The sequence below is a fragment of the Ascaphus truei genome, chromosome 2 (genome assembly GCF_040206685.1).
Source record: "Ascaphus truei isolate aAscTru1 chromosome 2, aAscTru1.hap1, whole genome shotgun sequence".
Taxonomy (NCBI): Eukaryota; Metazoa; Chordata; class Amphibia; order Anura; family Ascaphidae; genus Ascaphus; species Ascaphus truei.
In genome coordinates this window covers 20,326,637-20,350,927 of record NC_134484.1, presented here as the reverse complement: position 1 = coordinate 20,350,927, position 24,291 = coordinate 20,326,637, and the positions used below count along the sequence as shown (strand labels likewise).

General features: G+C 40.6%; 1 protein-coding gene across 5 annotated transcripts in view; it reads left to right on the top strand.

The window, feature by feature from the left end:
• Nucleotides 1–24,291, top strand: part of DENND3 (DENN domain containing 3) — an 80,224-nt gene that overhangs the window by 28,542 nt on the left and 27,391 nt on the right. For all 5 annotated transcript variants that reach the window (XR_012791399.1, XM_075581647.1, XM_075581646.1 and 2 more), the window contains 8 exons: nucleotides 5,814–5,933; nucleotides 7,005–7,223; nucleotides 7,948–8,069; nucleotides 9,242–9,397; nucleotides 10,167–10,263; nucleotides 16,257–16,360; nucleotides 16,806–16,984; nucleotides 18,087–18,608. Coding sequence is in view for 4 of the 5 variants with exons in the window: in XM_075581647.1 (XP_075437762.1) it covers nucleotides 5,814–5,933; nucleotides 7,005–7,223; nucleotides 7,948–8,069; nucleotides 9,242–9,397; nucleotides 10,167–10,263; nucleotides 16,257–16,360; nucleotides 16,806–16,984; nucleotides 18,087–18,608 (1,519 nt within the window). In the remaining variant the exon portion in view is untranslated. The remainder of the gene's footprint in view (nucleotides 1–5,813; nucleotides 5,934–7,004; nucleotides 7,224–7,947; nucleotides 8,070–9,241; nucleotides 9,398–10,166; nucleotides 10,264–16,256; nucleotides 16,361–16,805; nucleotides 16,985–18,086; nucleotides 18,609–24,291) is intronic.

Here is a 24,291-nt window from a genome sequence, read left to right as displayed (position 1 = left end):
GTTTATTGACCTAAAACACACAGGAGCTCCACACGGACTCCTGTGTGTTGTGTCAATTAACACCCTCTATTTTGCATTCATTTTGTCTGTGTGGTGCAGATAATTAGACCGTTCTGGTCTTTTCTTCAATGTGTGTGTGTGTGTGTGTGTGTGTGTGTGTGTGTATGAAACATGCAGTGGTACTTGGATCTCTTTACACAAGTACTGTATTTGGATGGGTTAGGTTTTATTTTACTTGCATTGCTTCTTTTTAAGTTTCTATTCTATTTGTGATATATTTTTGGCATCGTTCTATAAAAAATAAAAAAAAGCTTTTTACAAATTCAATAAAGAGAACCATAAAATAAAGAAAACTTTATATCCGAGCCAAATACAGCTAAACCCCGTTATAACGCGGGTCTCGGGGTCCACCCCGAGACCACCGCGTTACTAACGGGGTCGCGAGAAAAAAAATGGCCGCCGCGCTTTAGCGCATATTCATCCCGCGGGACAGGAGATGGGAGCGGGCATGTCCCTCCGCTTCCCCCTGTCACCGCGGGACAGGCCGCGGGGCAGGAGATGGGAGCGGGGATGTCCCTCCTGTCCCCGCTTCCCCCTGTCACCGCGGGGCAGGAGATGGGAGCGGGGATGTCCCTCCTGTCCCCGCTTCCCCCTGTCACCGCGGGACAGGCCGCGGGGCAGGAGATGGGAGCGGGGATGTCCCTCCTGTCCCCGCTTCCCCCTGTCACCGCGGGACAGGCCGCAGGGCAGGAGATGGTTGCGGGGATGTCCCTCAGGTCGCCGCTTACCTCAGATCCCGCTGCCTGCATGGAGGTGGTAGCGGGGGGTTTCTTCTCCCCACCGCTGTCCCTGGCGCTCCCGCTGCCTGCGCGGGAGGAGGGGGGGGAGCGGGTGGTGGTGCTGGTCGCGGCCTTTCCTCTGCTCTGACCCCACCCCCCGTCTGTGTAGAGTGAGAGAGTGTGTGTGTGTATGTATATATGGGAGAGAAAGTGTGTCTGTGTATATGGGTGTGTGTATGTGGGTGTGAGTGTGTGTAAGTGTCTGTTAGTGTGTGTGTAAGTGTGTGTAAGTGTGTGTAAGTGTGTGTAAGTGTGTGTGAGTGTCTGAGTGTCTGTAAGTGTGTGTGAGTGTGTGTGCAGTGTGTGCAATGAGCAGTGTGTGTGCAGTGTGTGTGCAGTGTGTCCAATGAGCAGTGTGTGTGCAGTGTGCAGTGTGTGTGCAGTGTCAGTGTGTGCAGTGTGTGCAGTGTGAGCAATGAGCAGTGTGTGTGCAGTGTGCAGTGTGAGCAATGAGCAGTGTGTGTGCAGTGTGTCCAATGAGCAGTGTGTGTGCAGTGTGCAGTGTGTGTGCAGTGTGTCCAATGAGCAGTGTGTGTGCAGTGTGTGCAGTGTGAGCAATGAGCAATGAGCAGTGTGTGTGCAGTGTGTCAGTGTGTGCAGTGTGAGCAATGAGCAGTGTGTGTGCAGTGTGTGTGCAGTGTGGCAGTGTGAGCAATGAGCAGTGTGTGTGCAGTGAGTGTGTGCAGTGTGTTCAGTGTGTTTTTTTTTAAACGGGAGCCACGGGAAAACCGCGTTATAACCGAATCGCGGTATAACGAGGCGCGTTATAACGGGGTTTAGCTGTACAGTACACTTACTCCTTTTCATGTTTTATGGGCGAACTCATTTCCATTTGTGATCAGATTGCTGGTCTGCCATTAAAATAAAAAAAATCAGTTGTTTTTCAGATTATTTAATATTTAGCATTAATAGGTGCAATAAAATGGGAATCAAGCCCTAGATTCACTAAATGTTGATAAATATATATTTTTTTAGGAGATGTCGATGTTCAACACCAATTATATTTATCGACCTGCTCACTAAAGCCCCATCGCCAGTGGGGAAATGGGGCTTTTCACCGCAGCATAATGGCAGTTATTTTTAACGAGCATATGTAAATGAGTGGTTAACACCAATATCACCTATTCACTAAAGTCTGATACCTGGCAGTATTGGAGTACCGCCAAACAATACTGCAGATTATCACCTACCCCAGACTGGTGGGAGGACCGTTTTGCCTAAATAATGGCCACTACACATACTGTTGACACGTATACACAAGATCAGACTAACCAACCTAGAATAGGTCATGAGGATACAGTGTGTGATGATAATGCGGACCCTGAAATACGGATAGGGATGAAATTGATCAACCCACTAGCCCAAAACGTAATTGACCTTTTATGGAAGTTAAATAGAGTTGAGTGATATGTGGGCTGCAGCACGAAGAACTTTGTTTAAATGAACAAAGAACAGAGATTTTGGCTCTTTGAGGGGGTTTAATACTCGTTCCTGCTGAGTTTAAATGATTACAGTTCTGTGTAAAATGAAGAATTCTTTCACAATTTGCTTAGAATTGGGACTGATCACTCCATTTGTAAGTCTTATAGCTGTGATTTGCATTCTGGATCTTAAACTAAAAAGATTATTTGCTAGTATGCAATCCGATTTCTTCCCCTTATCGTAAAAAAGCTGTTTAGTCCACTTGAGAACCTCTCCGTTTCTTCCATCTGGATCTCCTCAAGCTTCCTTCTAACTAACATAAAAGATTTATAAAGTTTTTTTTTCTTTAGATGGATTGTCTTTTTGTTTCTTCTTTAACTACACAATTATTTCGGTTACTACCAATTTAGATTTGGCCCTTTTTATTTTTATGAGTGGCAATTGAAATTATTTTGGCTTTGTGTGCTTCACAAAGGGAAGTGGGGGAGTCAACAAACCCCTTATATAGTATAAAATATTATGCTAATGCCTTTCTAATTGCAGTCTCTATCTCGAGGTAATTAAGTAAGGAGTTGTTTAGTCTGCATTGTGGTGGTCTCGTCCTCACAAATGGGGTTGGGAATATCCAATGGATAGGTCACGTTATTGGTCCAATTGTGGCTTGGGCTACTCCCCCTAGAATGTCTCTGGAGACTAGTTTATGGTCAATTGTGGAGTCGTTGTGTAGGGCCAAGTAGCACGTACAGTCCTCCTGTCCTAGATTCTTAGCTCTCCAAACATCAACCAGGGAGAACTCCTCTATCTCTCTAAATGCATTTGTCATATAGCTCACATTTGTAGAGTGTGATTGGCCTGGGGTACGCAATTGATCTATTTCTGGGTTTTGTAACATTTTTGAACTCTCCCCCAATTATTACTGATTTAATTGAAGTGGAACTAGCTATTTCTAGGATATGTCTCAAGAATTCCGCCTGTTGTTCATTAGTTACATAGTTACATAGTAGATGACGTTGAAAAAAAGACATATACAGTACCTCCATCAAATTCAACCTATGCTAAATTTAGGCGACAAATACATATCCTATATTTGTACTTGCAGTATATTGATCTAAAGGAAGGCAAACAAAAAAAAACCAGTGACATATCATCCAATGATATCTAATAAGGTGGAAAAATTAATTCCTTCCTGAATCCAAATACAGTATTGGCAATCAGATTACTCTCTGGATCAACTTCCTTCCCATGTACACTTATTTGGTATATCGCTGTATATCTTTCCTTTCTAAAAATATGTCCAACCTTTTTTTTGAAGATATCTATTGTATCTGCCATCACAGTCTCCGTGGGTAATGAATTCCACACTGTAACTGCCCTTACTGTAAAGAACCCTTTCCTTTGTTGCTGGTGAAATCTCTGTTCCTCCAACCTTAAGGGATGACCATGCGTCGTTTGTACTGCCCTTGGGATGAAGAGTTCTTGTGAAAGCTCCGAATATATTTGTATATAGTTCTCATATCCCCTCTTAGACGCCTCTTTTCTAAAGTAAACAAATCTAATTTAGGAGCATATAAATTGAGCATGACTTCAACCCCTGAAATTAGACCGTGCACCATTATATATCTGCCGTGTCGATCACTCTTGAACCACTGCAATTGCAAAGGGACATCATGATAGATCAGTATCGCCACTCCCCTCTCTTTGCTACTGAAAGAACAGAAAAATGCTGTTGGATATTTTCTCCTGAAAGTGTTTGAGTCTCTTGTACATTTAAAATGGGTTTCTTGAAAGAAGATTATATCTCCTTGCATTCTTTTGATCTCTCTAAGGCTGCACTTATAGTACGGGCGACGGATGACGTCGCCGTCAGCAACAGTTGTAATTCGCTTTCCTTCGACGTCACGAGCGACCAGGTCTTTGATTGGTTCAGATGTTGTCAAATGTGGTGACAGCCTCTGAAAAATCAAATTTGACCGGCTTCAGAAATTTGCGTTGCGCTTACTATAAGCGCATGTGGCGGCGGCAATACATTTGTTTTTCCGCGACAATTGTCACGGCGACGTCGCTGGCACAATAAGCACAGCCTTTGGGACAGCCTGCTTTAAAAAAAAAAAATTCAAAGCCTGCTGCTGTAAAGAAAAAAGCTTCCTCCATATGTGGCCTGGGTTTCCTGTTTTAATGTTCCACAGAACAGCTAAGTAACAAGAGAGTTTGATATTTGATGGTGTTTTCCAGTTCCTAATCGCTATATAGGTATACCGGGGTCTTCATTCCATCAGCTGCAGTTATTATTCAATTACAGGGGCAAGCTGTGGTCACGTGATTTACCTAGGTTCACATAGCACAGAAGTTAGTGGCTTTAATTGGGGTTAAAATTGTCACCTTGGTTAAAGACCAACCATTAATCACCATCTCCAATATACTCATCTTAACATTTTTTTCAATACACTTTCAGTGTAGGTCTTCTGTTTAGGCTTTAAAAAAAAGTGTGTACCATTTATATCTATTAAGAACTACTAAACGTGATCAGTTGCACTTAATCAGTTCTACTCTCCTCCGGGACCAGACTACTAGAATAATTCAGCCAGCATTTCTGCTTTGTTACGTTAATATATTGAAACACTTTACCCAACCCTCTTTAGTTTATTTATTAGTTTATTTTAACAGTCGGAGTTGTTTTGAGGTTTTTTTGTTTTTTTTTGGTTCTGTTTATTCTGGGCCACATTCACGCACTTTAATTAGCCCATGTAAAACGAAGTAAACCTCAATTAACACATGTTGATGGTATTGGTATTCACTAAAGCAAATAACATGATGTTAGCCAGGCTTTACGCCTATAAATTTTTTTTTTAATGCCCGTTATTCCAAGTGACTTGTAAATGAGCTTATCACAGCCTTATTCATGTTCGGTTTACTACGGGACATTCAGGTTAACATCCGGAACTATCGCTCTGTTATTGAAGTCCTACCTAATCACAGCAGGAATGTGAAATGTGAGAGTATGTAAATATGCAAATAAAGTATATGCAAAAATTATTTAAAAGTTTGTGTTTGCATATTTTGCCAGGTATCATTCCAGGTAGCATTAGTCTTACAACGTGGGGCATTGGCTAATTTACCCATTTAAATCCATGCATGCACCAGGGGTATCGGGAAGGAATTGAGAGCGGCACAAAGAGACCAAGAAGAGGAGGCAAGAAGATTTTGGATGAACAAAGAATATATCATCTGTATTTTAATCACATTAATATTAATATTACACAGAAACTAGGCAGATTACAAATGAAGACATCATTTAATATTTCGTATTATCTGGGGCCTGCACACTGCAGATATAACCCTTTCATTGCTGAAAGGGCATGAAACGCAGTGCGGTCATTTGCTATATTGGAAGGGTTGTCAAATGAGCAGTGGAGATCTTGTAGGGCAAAACCTCAGATCATGTGAGAGTTGGTCACTTGCTCATGAACTATCATGAACTAACACACCATTTTTCTCACCCTCCCTGTGGATCGTTGCCAGCAGTCATATTAATATTGACCTATTTCATTTCAGGTGTTCATTATGAAACCACTACAGATAGTTTTCCCATCAAGAGAAGACCCAGATAGCCCAATAATTGATTTGGATCTTCACCTTCCTTTTCTCTGCTTTACCCCGAAGCAGGTGTTGCAGGTAACTATTGCCATGTGGTGGTTTCTATCTGAGTAAGATATATTGTATTATACATTCATTTGAAGAAGGAAAACCTGTTAAATGGTTTGTCATTGGAGAAGGAGGAATGTAAATGCAATGATTCAATGTAAACAATATTATGTTTACTTTCAACTGTCTGAAGCTTCTTCAATGAAGTGAGTACAGCTACCCCACCTGTCTCTCCAAATGGTAACACCGAAGCCCACCCATAATAGCCTCTGAATCAAATACTATTTGAGAATCCCCTACAGTGGGTATGGACTCTCCTGTTGAGTAATTTTGGTGCATGGGTGAGGCAAGCAGGACACATCATCCTCGATCATGGTTGTTTTCTGCACATGGAGAGATTATTTTGAGGGTTTTTTTTGGAAACCGAGATACTTGGTACATTAACGGTGTATATAATGTGTGTTCATTTGTGCAGAAGGAAAGGACTATAATGCGTTCTAACAGATGTTAAAACTTTTCATGAACAATCACTGCGTCCGCTGAAATGTTAGAACGGTTGTATCACCCAGTTAAAAGTTTTGAGTCTGTAGTTCTTTATAGCCATTATCAATGCATGCAACATCTGAATATGACTAATTATGTGCTGAATATGCCATGTTTTGTGTTGGAGGTTAATCTTTACAACCAATGAACTGTTTGTGTGTGTGTGTTAATAGTGTAGACCAGTGTTCCCCAACTCCAGTCCTCAGGGAACCCCAACAGGTCAGGTCTTAAGGATATCCCTGCTCCAGCACAGGGGGCTGTCAAAATGACTGAGCCGCTGATTGACCCACCTGTGCTGGAGCAGGGATATCCTTAAGACCTGTCCTGTTGGGGTTCCCTGAGGACTGGAGTTGGAAACACTGGCATAGACAGATTTTGTTAGAATCCTTTATATGTCAACACTTCTAACTTGCTTGCCACCATTACAAACATTGAGCGATCCATGTCAGGTTGTTGCCTTATAAAGAAACGATAATACATTTGACTGTTAATATTGTTAGATTTTTGTATTCGTTATTTCATTTCCTTCCGTATTTACACAAGATATGTTTTTGTCAGATTATGTCTTGTATTCTAACAGAGCAGAAAATTGTCTTCTTCTCATCTGACTGGGCCTTACTGACACTTATTGCCGAGTGCTTCATGATGTACCTTCACCCCATTCAGTGGCAGCACACGTTCGTGCCCATTTTGTCACGTCAAATGTTGGACTTCGTCATGGCTCCAACATCCTTCCTAATGGGATGCCACCTTGATCACTTTGAAGAAGTCAACAAGGTCCGTAAGTTGGTGATTTCTCATGGGAGCTATAGTTTCCTGAAACCCAGATCTGTAATATCTCCAGCGCAGGAATTGCTTTTCCCTTAATGTATAAAGTCAATGCTGTTATCTTCGTGTAACTGACTGTACGTTGCATTACTATGTAATGCCAGCGGTGTTGCATACATTAATAGAAACTGACTCGCGAGTAGCCCATTCTTTGCCACATCGTAGTATTTCAGCACCACCTGTTTTATCGTTAGTTGTCATTTGTTTCCCTCTTATCACCGGGGCGTTGGTGTGCTCTCCGGATATTATGGACCTTCTATAAAAATTTGAGATACAATTCAGAGGGATAGAAAAAAATATATATATATTTTGAACTTGAATATAGAAAAGTTGCAATTGAGCTGAAGTAAAACAAAAAACAAAAGAGTCCAAAAAAAAAGTACTGTATTAGATTTATTACCTGTTCCACTGCCAATGTAGTTTCCATGTGTGTGGTTGTAGGAATTAAAGTTTTTGCGTTCAAAACTGTTGAAACAAATGTTTGAGTGTCCGTTTTAGGGCTGTAACCTGGAAAACATGCATCATTTGGTGAATAACAATCGTGGCTTGCAGTTGGTACTGGTCACATGAATATTTGGCAATGTGACCATGCCAGTCATATTTATGTGAAAACGTTTTTTTCCTTCCAAACAGCTGTTCTGCATGTAATATGGATATTTTGTTTGTATTGAAGGAAGCTGAAGATTTAGTTTTAATTAGCATCGATAGTGGCAACATCTCCTACTCCAAGGCTGGTAAAGAAGAGCAAGAAGTTCCAGATATCCCTGTTGAAGCCGCTGAAACGTTTATATTCAGGTAAGCAGGCGAACAGAAAGGTGGGAGAAACACCCCTGTCAGCACCTCGTTATTGATAAATATCAGGCTTAGTTGTTGGAGAATAAGAAACGCAGTATTGAGAATTCCCTCTCCCAGTTGATTTGATTTAAAAAAATAAATATATATATATGTGTGTGTGTGTGATATATCTATATATATATAGATATAGATATATATCACACACACAATTATATATTTTTTTTTAAATCAAATCAACGGAGAGGGAATTCTTAATACTGCGTTTCTTATTCACACACACACACACACACACACACACACACACACACACACACACACACACACACACACACACACACACACACACACACACACACACACACACACACACACACACACACACTTTAAAACACTGTCTATCTCTTCTCCTTCATAGCGGTGGGCAAAGGCAATAGCTTGGTAGCCTGTCTGGCAATGAAGGAGCTGATAGCACATCTGTTTCTTCAGACCTTTACTTTACTAATCCTGGTTGGCCTAATGGATCCCCAAGGACGGCTCTGGGGACCCCAGCCAGGAGAGGAAAATATGATCGCAATGTTTTATAGTATGTAACCTATGGTTGAAAGGAGAGAATAAAGATATCACTTTTGAGCACATTCACATGTCTCCGACAGGTCTGCAGTCTTGCTTTTCTCCATTATCTCCTAGCATACAATGCTCCCAGTGCAGCCAGGGATTCTGGGAAATGACATGGAAATGAGAAAACCGTGTCTACTTTGGTGTCACCTTTTTGTTTATGTAGTTCAACGTTCTAGTAGCCGTGTTTTGTCTTGGAGCAGTCTAGATTGGTTGTTTGTCCCAATATTGGGGTTGTTCATGGACGAAACAAAATGTACAGAGTTTTCAAAACCTCATAGGTTTCTTCAAGTGTATACTAAATAAGATTTATGGGGAAGTTGTATCCTTAAATTTATCACAAGCTACAACTAATCTTAATTTTCTCCCTTCTCTAGTCTAACGCTGTGTCTTCCTCCTGGTGTTTAAGCCAAGAAGAGTTGTAGGAAATTACTCTATAGTTGGCGTTGCTCTTGTGCTTACAATCTCGTCTTGAGTTTTTTCTGTTGCATAAGAATATAATAAATTGTGACATATGCAACCAATATTTTGACTTGTTTGTTTTTTTTTTGTCTCAGAGTTGAGAGCCTTCAGTTGCACTATGACCTGGAGCTTTCCCACCTCCGCTCCGTCACAGACATGGCCGATGCAAGAATGCGCAGGAAGCTCTGGCAACAGAATCTGAACTGGGAAGTGCAGGAAATCGCATTGCAACTCATTGTTGACATATTCAGGTAAGAAAAATCTAGCCGACCTAGTCTTGGATAATCACATTAAAGCAGCATTGTGTTTAATTATTCTATATTCAGCGTGGGGGGAGGGAGGAAGTGGGAAATGCTTAACTATGTTCTATGTAACACTCCTGGAGCATGACCCCATAGTCTTATTTCAAGGGGAGAAGCACTTGAAATCCCTTGTAGCTGGCTTGATGGTACAGTAGGGTAAACTGGTAGCTAGAAATGGCAGTGGACGCTATTAAATGAGTGCTTACAAAATATTTACTGACTCTGAATGGTATCCTCTTTTAGTGGAATCTAGCTAAACATTCACATATATTCGTGCATGCGTAGAACACGTGACGTATGTATTGCAGACCTATGGAAACACTATTTTACCTGGTTCAAATCACAGAGTTTTTTCCAAGCTACTTTATACATTTTTGATGATGCAAAGAAGATTAAGGGGTATTGATGAGAATATAGATGTACGACTGTCGGTGCTAAAAACAATAAAATTATTGTTTTTGTACCTTTTTTTTTTTTTGGTTAAAAAAAAAAAAAAAAAGCTTAGATGAGGACTATTGATACCCCAATACAGCATTTAAATACTGTATGTGAAAGTTCTGTTACATCCCAGACGTTATATGAATATTGATATCAAAGCAAAAAAACGAGACCTACAAATAACATGTATAGGTCATTTTGTTTTCTGTTTTCGATATTTACGTGACCTATATAAATGTTATTTCGGTTGATGACTACTTAATTGCTCTTTATTTTCTAGGGATGTAAAAAGTCATCTTAACTATGAACACAGAGTATTCAACAGTGAAGAGTTTCTAAAAACAAGAGCTCCAGGAGACCAGCCATTTTATAAGATGGTAATTGATTTCTTGTCTTCCCCTCATAGACGCATATAAAGGAGATAAGACCGCTCATCCCATATGTACATTATATAGTGAAAATGAATTTAAACAGGTGCTCAGAGGGAGAAAGGAACTATATTAACAGTGTTGATCCCAGAAGGATCAAAAAGGTTCCCTCTATTAGTAGCACTCTATGTTGGAATTCAGTAGGCGGACTACAGTGGTCCAACAGATCATTTCTGTGATTAGGTCTATTGACCTATAGGGACCGGGAAGATCAGGAAAAAATAATAAAGTTTTATTCAAATATTGGTTAAAAAACACATATATAACATTCATACATTAAAATAACCCCGGTGGCAAAACATGCAGTCTATAAAGGTAAGTATTCTTTCCCATTCATAGGTTCAGACTGCTGTCTAAGCGTCTATTTTAAATTGATCCAAATTTCATACAGGTCAGCAGTATAGTTATAGCGTAATAAGGCTATATGCAGTGAAGATTTATCTCAGAATAGGACCGATCTAATCCATCAATACAGATTCCTTCATACAGTATGTCAACATTCATAGATACTGTCCTCCCTGTATCGCATGTATAAGCATACTGGTATGTAGCAGTAATCTCAGTATAGTACCACATATATGTACCAGATATGTGTACTAGATATCTAAATCCCCTCATAGAGTAAGATTTTACATAGTGTAAAATATCCAGAGAAAGTTTACATTTTTTCCCATCTATCTAATACATAGGTAATTTTCTCCATTGTAATTGCATGTATTTATTACATGACTATACTGCCCAACATGTAAAAACTCAAATGTTAGATATCCTGTGATTTGTAATGTCTCTTTGTGTTATTGATTGTGGGGCTATTTACAATTATATATGTGCAGTAGATAATATTACAAGGATGATATTTGAAGTAAAGAGATGTGGCTAACTCCTAAAGTTAGACTTGAGGGATAGATGATATGACAGACAGCTGTCTTGGGCTATCTGAGAAGGATTCAGTGTTAGACCAGTTTAATTTCCAATAAGTGACTTAGATTTACTACAAACCACTTTTAGTAAGAAATGATCTGTGATATTTGAGGACTTTGACGAAATGACTTCTTATAGTAATTTGTGCTCCATATTTGAAGACACTAGTCAAACATTGTCACATAGATCTAGAAAGACGTTATGCGTTATTCAGAGGGAACTTCTAATAAGAAACGCTGCATATGTGGTTTTACTCTGTATAAGAAGACTAGAATATCAGATCAGTCAGAAAGTATAAGACCAGGACACAGGAGGATTATACCTGGGGAAGAGTCGGACAGGACATTGCAAGCAGAGAAAAGAACAGATAACACGCAGCCTCTTTGAAAACCACATGGCACTTGTTACTGCATGTGAATTACCATATATCTGCTATAGGTAAGTAATAACTTCAGGCAATAATCGTCACTTGTGTGTGCAGAATTATTATATCTAGGTAAGATATAATGTATTGAAGATTCAACATCAAGTCAGGAATATGTGGGGGGTAATAAGAGGAAATGTCTTAAACTTCATCATGTGAGTGGGAGACTGGTCACAGGAGCTCGGACGAACAGAAATATTGGCTTTTATTCAGTCCAGAAAACAATGTGGCCCACAATATCAGAAACCAAATGGCTTCTTTCTGCAAAACAGTCCAAATCAAATACACGTGTACCTGAGGTGTTGGGCACAACCTGCCTATCTATGCCTTTAGCAGTCATATGTAAAGTCAGAGGCCTAGAGTAATCAAACAGAGTTAAAACTGAGTTAATATTTAATTCGGTCAACAACGGAAAAGGTGCTCTTACTGTAATTGTATGCCCAAAGTCATCAAGATTGTGATAATTTTACAGTGTGCGATATTTTATTACAATGGGGTAATTAACAGTATCGATAATAAGCAGTTGATTACTGCATTGTGATAAATTGGGGGAGAATGTCATATTGCTACCATAGGGTTATGCAGTATACATTATTACATAACCCTATTGTTGAAAATATATTAACCTCCTTGATGCCAGTGACTACCAAAGTATATCAGACACCGAAGGGGTTAATATTATAACAGAACTGCACTTCATACACCCTTTGCTACGTAAGCGGCTAGTCAAGCATTGCCATGCAATGCCTTGCTGATCTCCAAGGCAAACAAAGAGTTAACCCCTACTACCATATTTCTTTCTGTACCATGTGTTTCCCTATCCCTATATTAGTGATGACATCACAGATTTTGTCAACAAAGTTCCCCCTGGTTGGCAAAATCCATGATGTCATTGGTTGCTGTACCATGTGTCCCTGTGACATGTCTTCTGTAACGGACCTAGCCAATATAAAAGGCCAGGGCCTCGCAGAAGACCCCGCGAGTCAGTGAGGGGGCCACATTCGATGGCAGAAGATTAAAGAAAGGAGAATAGAGAAAAATACTCATCTGAAGAATCTTCAATAAACCGGGGATCTAGCAAGCGTAATGAGACCTGTAGGGGACTAGATAAAGGATACCAATCATTACTCCTCCCCGGAACTAGAAAATGATTTCTCACCAGGGACTTCCCTGAGAGAACTATTACACAAAAAATGGAGTGACATCCCAATAATCCAAAGAAACAACACTAATCAAGGTCACCATAATAACGTGAAAAACAGTCAGGAAAAAATTGAAACTATCCTACACAATCTCGAGATACATACCAATCCAGGACAACCCCAAATTCATACCAGGGAAAACTCAACCATCATTCCAAATATGGAAACAAAAAGGCATCACATGTTTAGAGCATATGAGCAACATAGGAAAACAGGAATACATGACATTCCAAGAGTTTGCACAAAAATGGGACATCCCCCAAAATCTAATGCACGCCTTTTCATACACATAACTAATCAGCTTTTGCAAAAAATTGGCAAATCATAAAATAACAGTGTTAAAAAAACAATAAAATAGACAAGTATTTTAATTTGAAAAAGCAAGAAAAAAAGCAAACTGTCAGAACTATACAATATCATAAAGGACCAAGATACGGGAAAAACACACGCTAACACACTTAGAGCATGGCAAAAGGATTTCCCAGAAATACAAAACATGGATCAACTAATAAAGGGCATCACAAGGGTACACAAGATTTTACCATCAGAGACATGGAGGGAAATGCAATACAAAATAACACATAGGGCCTACATAGCATTTGTTAGACAGATAAAAACAAAGACAGAAGACACTACGTTCTGCCCCAAATGCAAGACACCTAAAGCAGATCTTAAACCTTGCCTCTGGACATGTATACATATATCCAGATACTGGGACCAAGTGCTAGAATACATAAAAACAAAATTAAAGATTACATGGGTGAAAGATCCAATCCCTATGGTTTTTGCGAACATACAGAACTGGACAGAGGGCAGACAAATCAGCAGATCAGTGACTAGACCCACCGAAGTTATACTTCTAGCCGCAAGAAAGATCATTATGCTAAATTGGATACAGCCACACCAGCCATCATTGGAAAACATACACGACACACTATACAAACTAATGACGATAGACAGACTTGGAGACTCGCATAGACAGAAACAGAACACTGGGAGACTTTAATCAAAGATGGGGCTGGTGCCTTGAAGACAGAGATATGAGGACAAAGGACGGCACAGGATAAAAGACCTAGATAGGGGAAGGCGGGAGGATAAAGGAAAAAGAGGGGATATTCCAACACAACTACATGAGTTTGAGTTTAAAGTTAAAATAGATAAGGATATGAGTTGAAAAAAAAATTAAAAATTATATACTGACAGTCTTGTTTAGAACACAACAAGGACGATAATATAAGTACCAGAACCACACAAAGAGGAAAGCAAAAGAAAAAAGAATCGAGAAGCACTGGGAATGTGGAAGGGGGCGGACGCGATCCCGCTGAGACACAGAAAACGGCAAATAACAAAGGGGCTGGATCTCATACAGGAAAGGGGAGATACCACAGCAATACAAACACAAGCCAAACAGGATCCCATGGGGGATAAATGCTATAAACCAAACTGCCAAACAGGTGGGGAGGCGGGATAGCGTCGGCCCCAAGATATTACTGACCAAAAATAAGGACCAGGACCAACGCAAATCAAGAGGGAAAAGTATATGATATGTGGTCAAAACATGGGACACATTGTGATCATAAATGTCAAAAATGATTGTCTATATGTTGAAAGTGAATTTAATAAAAATAGATTTGTAAAAAAATAAATAAACCGTGGATTCGGGTCGTCAAGTTGAGGATCCCCAGTGGCAGGCACCTGAATGGGGTTGGATTACAAATAGGCCATCGGGTCTGGATTTATTTGATGGTTTTTTGAATTTCTAGGTTTTTGGTGGCCATCTGGCCTTGGCCTTATTTTTTATGGTTGGGCATCAACGTTTTTTGTTTTGTGCTTTTGGTTCTGGGGTGCTCCCACCCCTTACTGCGGAGAGCCTTCATCATGGGTGAGCCTAGGTAGCCACAGTGACAATCAATGGGTTAATGTTTGTTTTCTTCTGTTTATATAGAGTATTGTTAATATTAATGTAACTTGTGATTTTGTCATACTTATAATGGCCTAAAGACCTATTGGCCACATTTGGCTAATAGGACTATTGGTCATTACTCTACAGGAGGTGGGGGATTGATATTTCTTGGGAGTAGAGGGAGCGGGTGTAATTGTCCCGGGGAGAGTGGTTAGGATCACTGGGTGTGGTGGGTAGCGGTTAACCACCTGTTTGCCATAGCGGTTAGTAAGTCATTGCATGGCAATGCCTAACCAGCCACTTGGATACCTAGGGAGGGTAGGTTGTGTAGTTTTAGTTAAGTATTAACCCCTCCATACCCCTTAGTGATCAGCTAGTCATGGACATTCTATGTGGTCAGCTAGTCATTGGTTACGAAGGGTTTAAATGAATAATAGTTTGTTTAATCACCTATTCTATGGGGGTTTCGCTTATCTTGCCCAGGTCTACAATGACCTAGGCAAGATAAAGGTAATGTCAGCCTGGAGTAGGTGATAAAGGACAGTATTTTTTTGGTGTTATCATGGATCTGAGAAATATTGAATATTGATGATTGACATGAAAATGACTACTACATTTGCCCTATTTTGCCCATTTGGTGCCGGCCCCCGATATTTTTATCGAATGTGGTTAGAAATGCATTGTTGTGCTTTTCCTGTCCAATGTTGATGTCTTGCACCATGAAATTTTTTTGGGGGTGGGGGCTGTAATACTGTATTTTTTGGCTAAGAATTTCTCTCCCTACGAGAGAGTTGTCTGCCAGACTCTGCATTTTAAAGAACCCTCCCTCCCAGAAGTCTGTGTTAATCCCGTATATTGTTTGTGTATTGTCCCATGAACATGTTCTGCTCTTCATTTCAAATTGGTATCTTTAAATGATTTTCTTAATATCCAGCTTCTGACTGCTTTAGACTGCACTGGCTCTGAGCAGAGCTCCATTTTAAGCTTCCAGACACCTATTATTTAAAATGCGTATATCTCCTGAATTGAACATCAGATTTAAAAAAAAACAAAAAAAAAAAAACACGCACTTGGAAAGGACAAGAAGAGATCTCTTTAATTTAAAAAAAAAGCCAATCAGCGCCGACTGCTGCATTATCATATATATGAATTAATATTAACGTGTTCCTATAATCCCATTACTTGTCAAATGTATTATTTCCACTTGGAGATTTCCCTAATTGCTCTTAAAGGTTGTGATAAATGCCGGTTAGAAAAAATGATGAAGGGAACTTGGGAAGAACACACACTACAGAAGTGGAGATACACAATAAGCAAACCATAAACAACATTTTGGGGATTAATGGGATATAACAACAAAAGCCTAGGATTACCTAATCTACCACAAAATAGTATGTATAAAAAAATATATATATATTTGTTTAAACGTGTGTAAAAAGTGTGTCCTCCATTCTATGAATGTGTAATGTATATATGTGTATTTTTTTTGTAGGTATTGGAGGCGTACACCTTCCACTCATTCCTTAAAGCCCGCCTGAATAAAAGGATGGATGCCTTCGCTCGGATGGAGCTGAATTCTCAGTCTGAGACCGATGGGTAATTCAACGAGTTTCTGTAACGAGTTCAACTGAAGACTGTCACCCATATAATAATGACGACACCAACGGTTTAAATCTTTTAAAAAACATTTTTTACCTTGTTTTAGCGTTTGCAATGTTAAATTATTTTGCTTAAAGCGTAACAGCAAATCACACAATATACAGTGTACTGAGGTATGCAGCAGCACTACCAAAGCTGCAAGGATCAGGTTGGGAAACCTTTTACCCTATAGACGAATATTGTTTTGCCTCTCTAGAGAGGATATAATTGTGGTCACATACATGACTTGCTCACAACACGCAAGTTTAGCAGATGGACTAATCTGAGCCCCTGACTTATGTTTGTAGGAGCTTCTGTGAAACCCAATCATTGACTTATCTGGCCATATAGGCATGCACTTGCTTCTGTGTATTATACTGAACACTCTGTATGTTTTTCTTAGACGATTAAGTGCATTGTTCGACAGCCCAAGAAGAAGGCCCACAGAGAAAATGACTCGCTTTCGTCCGGAGCATATGTTTAGTAAAAAATTGGTGATAAGCTTGCCAAATCTGCAAGAGGTCAAGATGACCGAGGCGCCTGCAAGGCAGCTCTCGTTGAGAAGAGCTGACGAAGATAATGGTGAGCAGAAAATGAAGGGCGTCTATCTGAAACTCAATGAGCCAATTGATTTCTCTTTCTATTTGTACTAATTCTTTTTGAGGATTGTCATTGGTTCACGACTCCCCCTTTAGACCAAGGCTTCTAATCCTTGTCGCTCATACTTCTGCTTCCTCTCACTTTGTTCTGGGAAACCCAGGGGGAGGGGTGGGGAGAAGAAAGGTAACGCAGCACAGATCTGTTGGTCAGGAAGATCAGTAATGAGTCTCAATGCATTTCAGCCTCTGATAATCCTAGTGTTTTATTATTTATTTATTTATAAAATATTTTACCAGGAAGTAATACATTGAGAGTTACCTCTCGTTTTCAAGTATGTCCTGGGCACAGAGTAAAACAAAATAATACATGGTTACAAATACAGTTACATAAATGAACAAGGTATACATTATATACAAGACACTGCATGCACAGTTAAAGAAAATATAGACTATGAGCGTATGAAACAGTTACAGACCAGATTAAAGTGTGAGACAGCCTTAGATTTGAAAGAACTTAAGCTGGTGGTGGATATGAGAGTCTCTGGTAGGTTGTTCCAGTTTTGGGGTGCACGGAAGGAGAAGGAGGAACGTCCGGATACTTTGTTGAGTCTTGGGACCATGAATAGTCTCTTGGAGTCAGATCTCAGGTGATAGGTACTGCATGTGGTAGGGGTGAGGAGCTTGTTCAGGTAACTGGGTAGCTTGCCCAGAAAGTATTTGAGGTGTAATAAATGACATCACAGAAGATGGTCAAACATCTAAAGAACATGCTATATCTTTCCCGATATTCGAAGTGGATGTTAATTATGTAAGATTTCCTTGTTTGGTAACGTGAAGTATGGGGGAGGGGGCTTACTTCAGTGTACCCCGAAGTGACAGACCGCAGAACATCCGGTCTTCACTGAGCAGTAACTGAGGACTAATACTATAAATACAAAGTGGAGTAACTATGACCTGCAAGTCATACGATAGCGTTACCTGGTTTACAAAGTACATTTTATCTCCAAACTCACCAAATTTTTTTTTTAATGTTGGTCTGCTCATCCTTGCTTACTAAAATTATATTTGACCTTTTTCTCTTCCAGGATTAAAAATACCAATGAAATCTGTTTGCACAGTCAAGTTACCTGAAATTCACTTTCCTCTTGTGAGTCGTTGCGTGCAAACCTACTACACTGAACTAAATAACAATCTCAGCAAAGAAATTAATTGCCTTCCCCCCGAACACTCCGCACTTCTTGCCCGATATTTTTACCTCCGAGGCCTGGTTTATTTGATGCAGGGCAAACTGCTCAATGCCCTTTTGGACTTCCAGAACCTGTATAAAACCGACATAAGGATTTTCCCCATCGAACTGGTGAAGAAAGTGGTGCTGTCCCTGCCGCCTGCAGAGCGGGAGCAAGCCGATCGCAGGCCAGAACTTAAAAGGCTTATAAGCCAAGTCATGGAAAAGGAAAGGGAGGTGACCAGGGTGGACGACCACGTGAAGAATTTTGAATTGCCTAAAAAACACATGCAGCTGAACGATTTTGTAAAGCGGATTCAAGAATCTGGAATTGTCACAGATATCGATACAATACATAGGCTGTTTGATGCCTTAACAGTAGGTAAGAGAACAGCAAGGTGTTCTGGATTTTAAATGGCAAATGAGCAAAAACAGAAAGTTAATCCCTGCGCTTCTCCCCTTGGGATAGCAATAAATGGGGAAATAAATATACATAGTGAAAACTAAATCTATAAGACAAAGGAGACTTTTGGTTACATCCTTTGAGCAAATAATGCCAAGCCTGCTAACCAACGTCAAGGTTAGTCTCAATAGCAGGTCCCTATGCTAGATGCATAGAAATGTTCAAATATACCCTGAAGGGGTTAATAAGCTTATGCTTAGTATATGTAACTATGTGCCGTTTAAAACTGGTATATACCAGTGAAGATACTTACAGGTATGTTGGTAAAGTGAAAAGGGAATTTACAGGGACCTTACTGGGAGATGATATACCTTGAAAAAGGAGGGAATGGTCTCCCACAGGCTGCTCAATAAGCAGTTGCAGGTGGATTGGATAAATACATTATTCACACCCTAATAGTGGTGCCCACCAGAAAATGTAAAACAAATATATATTCACCGCGCTTCTCCATGTTTTCACTATGTAAATTTATTTCCCCATTTATTGCTATCCCAATGGGAGAAGCGCAGGGATTAACCTTCTGTTTTTGCACATTTGTCTGGCCAATCCTTTCACCAGCAGCATGCTCCCTACACGGAGAAGCGCTGTGAATATATATTTGTTTTAGATGGCAAATGAGTTCTAAAAAGAGCATTCCCTCCTAAGCTTTAAAGTGACGCCTATAAGTATATTTACTGTTAGACTTGGGAGGGGTTTGATTTCCTCTGGCTGCTCCCTACTGTATGTATTTGTATCTTTATTTATTTATATATATCGCCATTCATGTACATAGCGCTACACAGCAGTAGTACACGTGATAATCATATACATACTAAATAATACAAATAACACATAATGGGAAGAAGTGCTTTCAGACATAAAAATGACATTTAGAAAAAGAAGTCCCTATCCCGAAGAGCTTACAATCTATTTAGTAAGTAGAAGGAACGTACAAAGACAGTAGGAAGGTGTTCTGGTGAGTGCGTCTGCAAGGGGCCATGGTTTATGTAAGAGGTGTATAGTATCAGTCACAGAGCTACTCGTATGCTTAATTAAGGAAGTGGGTTTTGTGTGATCAGCAAATGATTGTACAGCCAGTGTGCCCTCTCCCCACCTCCCCTTATCTTTATTGGTTCTCTGATAAAGACGTTGTGTGGGATAAGGGGAAAGCGAACACGATTAGCAAATACTTCCACAGTCTGAGGCACCTACAGTAAGAAATTTAACTGGCCGGCCTTGTGGGATTGTACCTTTCAGAAGATAAGTGAGCTAATGACAGGGATATGTTTCATGGGCTTAAACTTTGTCAGACATGTACAGGTGCAGCCACGAGTATCCGAACACTTGACTTGGAAAATGTGGGGCAATCTCCCAGTAATGCTGCAACATTTCTGTGACATTTCTGCAGACAGACTAATGGCCCATCGGATTAACAGTGCGGGGGTCTCTGGCAGTCCCATTCAGTTTGAATCCGATGGGCCATTAGTCTTTATGCAGAAATTAGTCTGTCTGCATCTGTAAGTATTTGAAAATAATTTTTCAGGAATAAATCTATTCCTTTTAGTTACGGACACTGAACATGAACATAGAGCTGGCTGACCGGGTCATTGTCTTGTCCCACCCCAGTGATAGTTATCGGCTATCTGTGCCCACTATATGTGACGGGGCCTGTTTAGAATAGACATATTAAGGGGCAGTAATATCCACTCTAAGCTCCAGGTGGTAATATTTACTCTGTCAGTATAAACTTTATCATCTAATAATTACAACTACTATAATCTAATAATGTAAAGATACTGTAAGATTCCGTTGGTTTTATTCCATAACCCGGTATTGCTGTTTGCTCAGTTTGGTTCTGTGCGAGTAGAGACGTGCGACCGTCTTTCAGTTCACTTTACGAACATTTTTTTTCGAGACTCATTACATTTGCATATTCGCAAAAGGTGTTTGCTAACATTTACCATGTTCCTGCAAAAGTCCAGTATTTAATACATGCACTTGAATACGGGAATATGTAAGTGCTGCTAATGCAAATTTAGCATCCGTTACCGTTTGCAATGCTGCTAGCGTCAGCTGGTTCTCACAAGCACTTCTGGTGTTGCTAATACCTGCCACCCATAGTATTCTTGCACACATACAGGCTGAGGGCATGTTGTACAGGATCTAATTGTGAACTGGGTAGAAGTTACTGCAGTTGCAATCCCACAAAGATGGCCAGTTGAATGTATTGGGGGTCTCTAAATCAGGAAGTGTCTGTCAATCGTGTTCTCTTTCCCCGTATCCCACACCATGTCTTTATCAGAGAACCCATAAAGATGAGGGGAGGTGGGGAGAGGGGGCTCTGGCTGTACAAGCACTTACTGATCACACATAAGGCCGCGATTATAGTGGGAGTGAAGACGCGCACAAGAGACCTCTCTCTTCTCTGAGGCCGGCCATAGAGCGCGCAACTGCGCAAGCGATTCTCGAGAAGACAAACAATTTTGTGTGTCGCACGACGGCCGGGTCACGTGTGCGGTCCAGCAAATGAGAGCGAACCGCTCACGTGATGTCATGGCCACGCCTCCCCGTCGCTGTAGATCACAGATCGCTTGGCTGACAGGCGCGCGACGCCATGCGTCTGTCGCGCCCACTATAATTGCGGCCTAAGGGAGCATCCAGAGGAAATCAACACCCTACCATTTCTAACTGTAAAACATCAATTATAGTTATGTACTGTATGTAAAAAAGGCTATCTATTAACCATATGAGACCCCCTAAACATGTCACTGAAATGAGTTCACTTTGGTTGTAAGAGGGCATACCCCTTTATGGTCTGGCTTAGGACAGGTGCCCTTGCTGGCTGAGGCCTGTTGTTAATCAGATCCCTACAGAATCACTGTGTAAAGTCAGTCAGTAATCATGATCTGCAGCCCCATGCTGATTGCTGTGGATGGATCGCTATTGTTTTCTCATCACTCAACCATTCCTTTACCTTGATGTTATATGATTAGATGGTCACACTGGGGTTAGTTGTTGTGTGGCGATTTACAAGCACTAGCTGTCTGCAAACAGTTCGACATTGCAGCCCAGTAGACTCTAAATTCCTATCCATAGATACCACATCGGTGTCACTCACTACCAACTCCAATACATACAGTAGTTACATAGTTACATAGTAGATGAGGTTGAAAAAAGACGTACGTCCAAGTTCAATCTATGCTAAATTAGACAACAGATACTTTATCATATATCTATACTTACTTGTTGATTCAGAGGAAGGCAAACAAAAAAACCCAGAACTCGTATCATCCAATGATATCTCATAAGTGGAAAAATACATTCCTTCCTGACTCCAAGAATTGGCAATCGGATTAATCCCTGGATCATCATCCTTCCCATGTATACTTATTTGGTATATCCCTGTATACTTTTCCCATCTAAAAAGATGTCTAACCTTTTTTTGAACAAATCTATTGTATCTGCCATCACAGTCTCCATGGGTAATGAATTCCACATTTTAACTGCCCTTACTGTAAAGAACCCTTTCCTTTGTTGCTGGTGAAATCTCCTTTCCTCCAACCTTAAGGGATGCCCTCGAGTCCTTTGTTCTGCCCTTGGGATGAATAGTTCTTTTGAAAGCTCCTTGTATTGTCCCGACTATATTTGTATATAGTTATCATATCCCCTCTTAGACGCCTCTTTTCTAATGTAAATAAATCTAATTTAGCTAGCCTCTCCTCATAAGTTAGATTGTCCATCCCCTTTATTAATTTGGTGGCTCTTCTCTGCACTCTCCCTAGTTCCATAATGTCTTTTCTTAGGATTGGTGCCCAAAATTGTACTCCATATTCAAGGTGTGGTCTTACAAATGCTTTGTAAAAGGGCATAATTATGTTTATAACTCCAATGTTAATATCCTAATGGTGTATTTCTGTTGTCTGTGCCCTATTTATGAAATTGCAGTGAATGTGTAGCAAATTTGCGGAAGAAGACACCTTGCTCACCAGAATTTGCAGCGCATTATTAGTTGCTAAAGCTTGGTACATATTTGCGACGACTGCAACATTTCCAAGAGGAACGAAAATCCGACATTTTTCCATTTTTGCAAACTTGTGGGATTGTACCTTTTAGGTGAAAGCACGGAGGGACCTCTGATAAATTCATAGCGTGCATTTTCTGTGGCTAGTTGTAAAGTTAGCTGCCTCTGTTATTTCTTATGCATTTCTGTGTAAGTTTAGGCTACACTTATAGTGACGGTGATGGCAGGCTGCGGTCGCTGGAAAAATCAAATTGAAATGACTTTCAGCGATCACGACCAAGCTGTCGCTCCGCGCTTACTATAAGCGCACGCGACAGCGGCAATGCATGTGTTTTGAAGCGACGTCGCGTCGCTGGCACTATAAGCACAGCCTAACTCGGTTTAAATAAATGCACCTATATCTGTATAGTGATGCTGTGACTGCTGGAGGACATTAACGCACCTTAACCCTTTGGGTGCACCGAGACGTCGCCGCTATTTCATGGGGTCTGGCACTCTAGGGCCCGTGACATTGTGGTTACGTCATGCCCTTAGCGTACGCATTTTCCAGGGCGATCGGATCCTGCGCTCCAACGCGATTCCATGCAGGGAAGTGAGGGCTCCTCATCCGTTTCCAGGCTAAGGGCCGCCACAATCACGTGACTGCTCTGCGGGGCGGGCAAGTGATTACCGTTTGCTGGCAGGGCTGTGGCACTGTGGAGCTGCGGCACAGCCGGTGCTCAAGGGCTTAATATAAGACATGGACTTGGATGTCATTTGGAAGTAAATGGTGTGCATCAGAGACGTTTATATTGAGTAAATCTTAATCATGCATAAGGAGAGCAGGAGCGATATACAGGTCTACAGAGTTACTCCAATTGCCTATACATTTCTTGATCAGAGAAGATGGATAAGATATACGATACCGTTTCTGAGACGAAATCAAAAGGCAGCACTCAGGTAAGTAGGCAAATAATTGATTGTATTGGAAAATGACACAAAAACCGAAGTTTCGGTCCCCCAACGGGACCTTTCTCAAGGTGGTGTTAAAGGTCCCGTTCGGGTACCGAAACGTCGTTTTTTGTGTCATTTTCCAATACAATCAATTATTTGCCTACTTACCTGAGTGCTGCCCTTTGATTTCGTCTGAGAAACGGTATCGTTTATCTTATCGTTACTTTATGGGATAAGCACCTAAATTGATAGATGTAACAGTGGAGTGCCTACTGTTTCTTGTGGTATGTATGTATATATGTACAGTATGTATGTATGTATGTTAGATGGTTGGTTCAGCAACCGTAAAGATGGAGGCACACATGTACAGTTGCCCGTAACACGGGCAGCATTGTCTGAGGAAGGGGCTGTGTCCCCGAAACACATCTTTGTCTGCTTAAGCATGAAGTTAACGTCAGCAAATTTATGCAACCTAACCGTTGTGCCTCCATCTTTTTTGTTGCTGCATAAGGAGAGAAGTGAGTAGGAGTAGCTGTGTGAGAGCAACATCTGTAGATGCATCAGATAGAACTGAGATGGGTATAGACACGTGATATGGGTACTTGAGTGAGTAACATTTTGCAGACCTCCAGGCAAAGTATTCTCATTCCAATATAATTTATATATGGC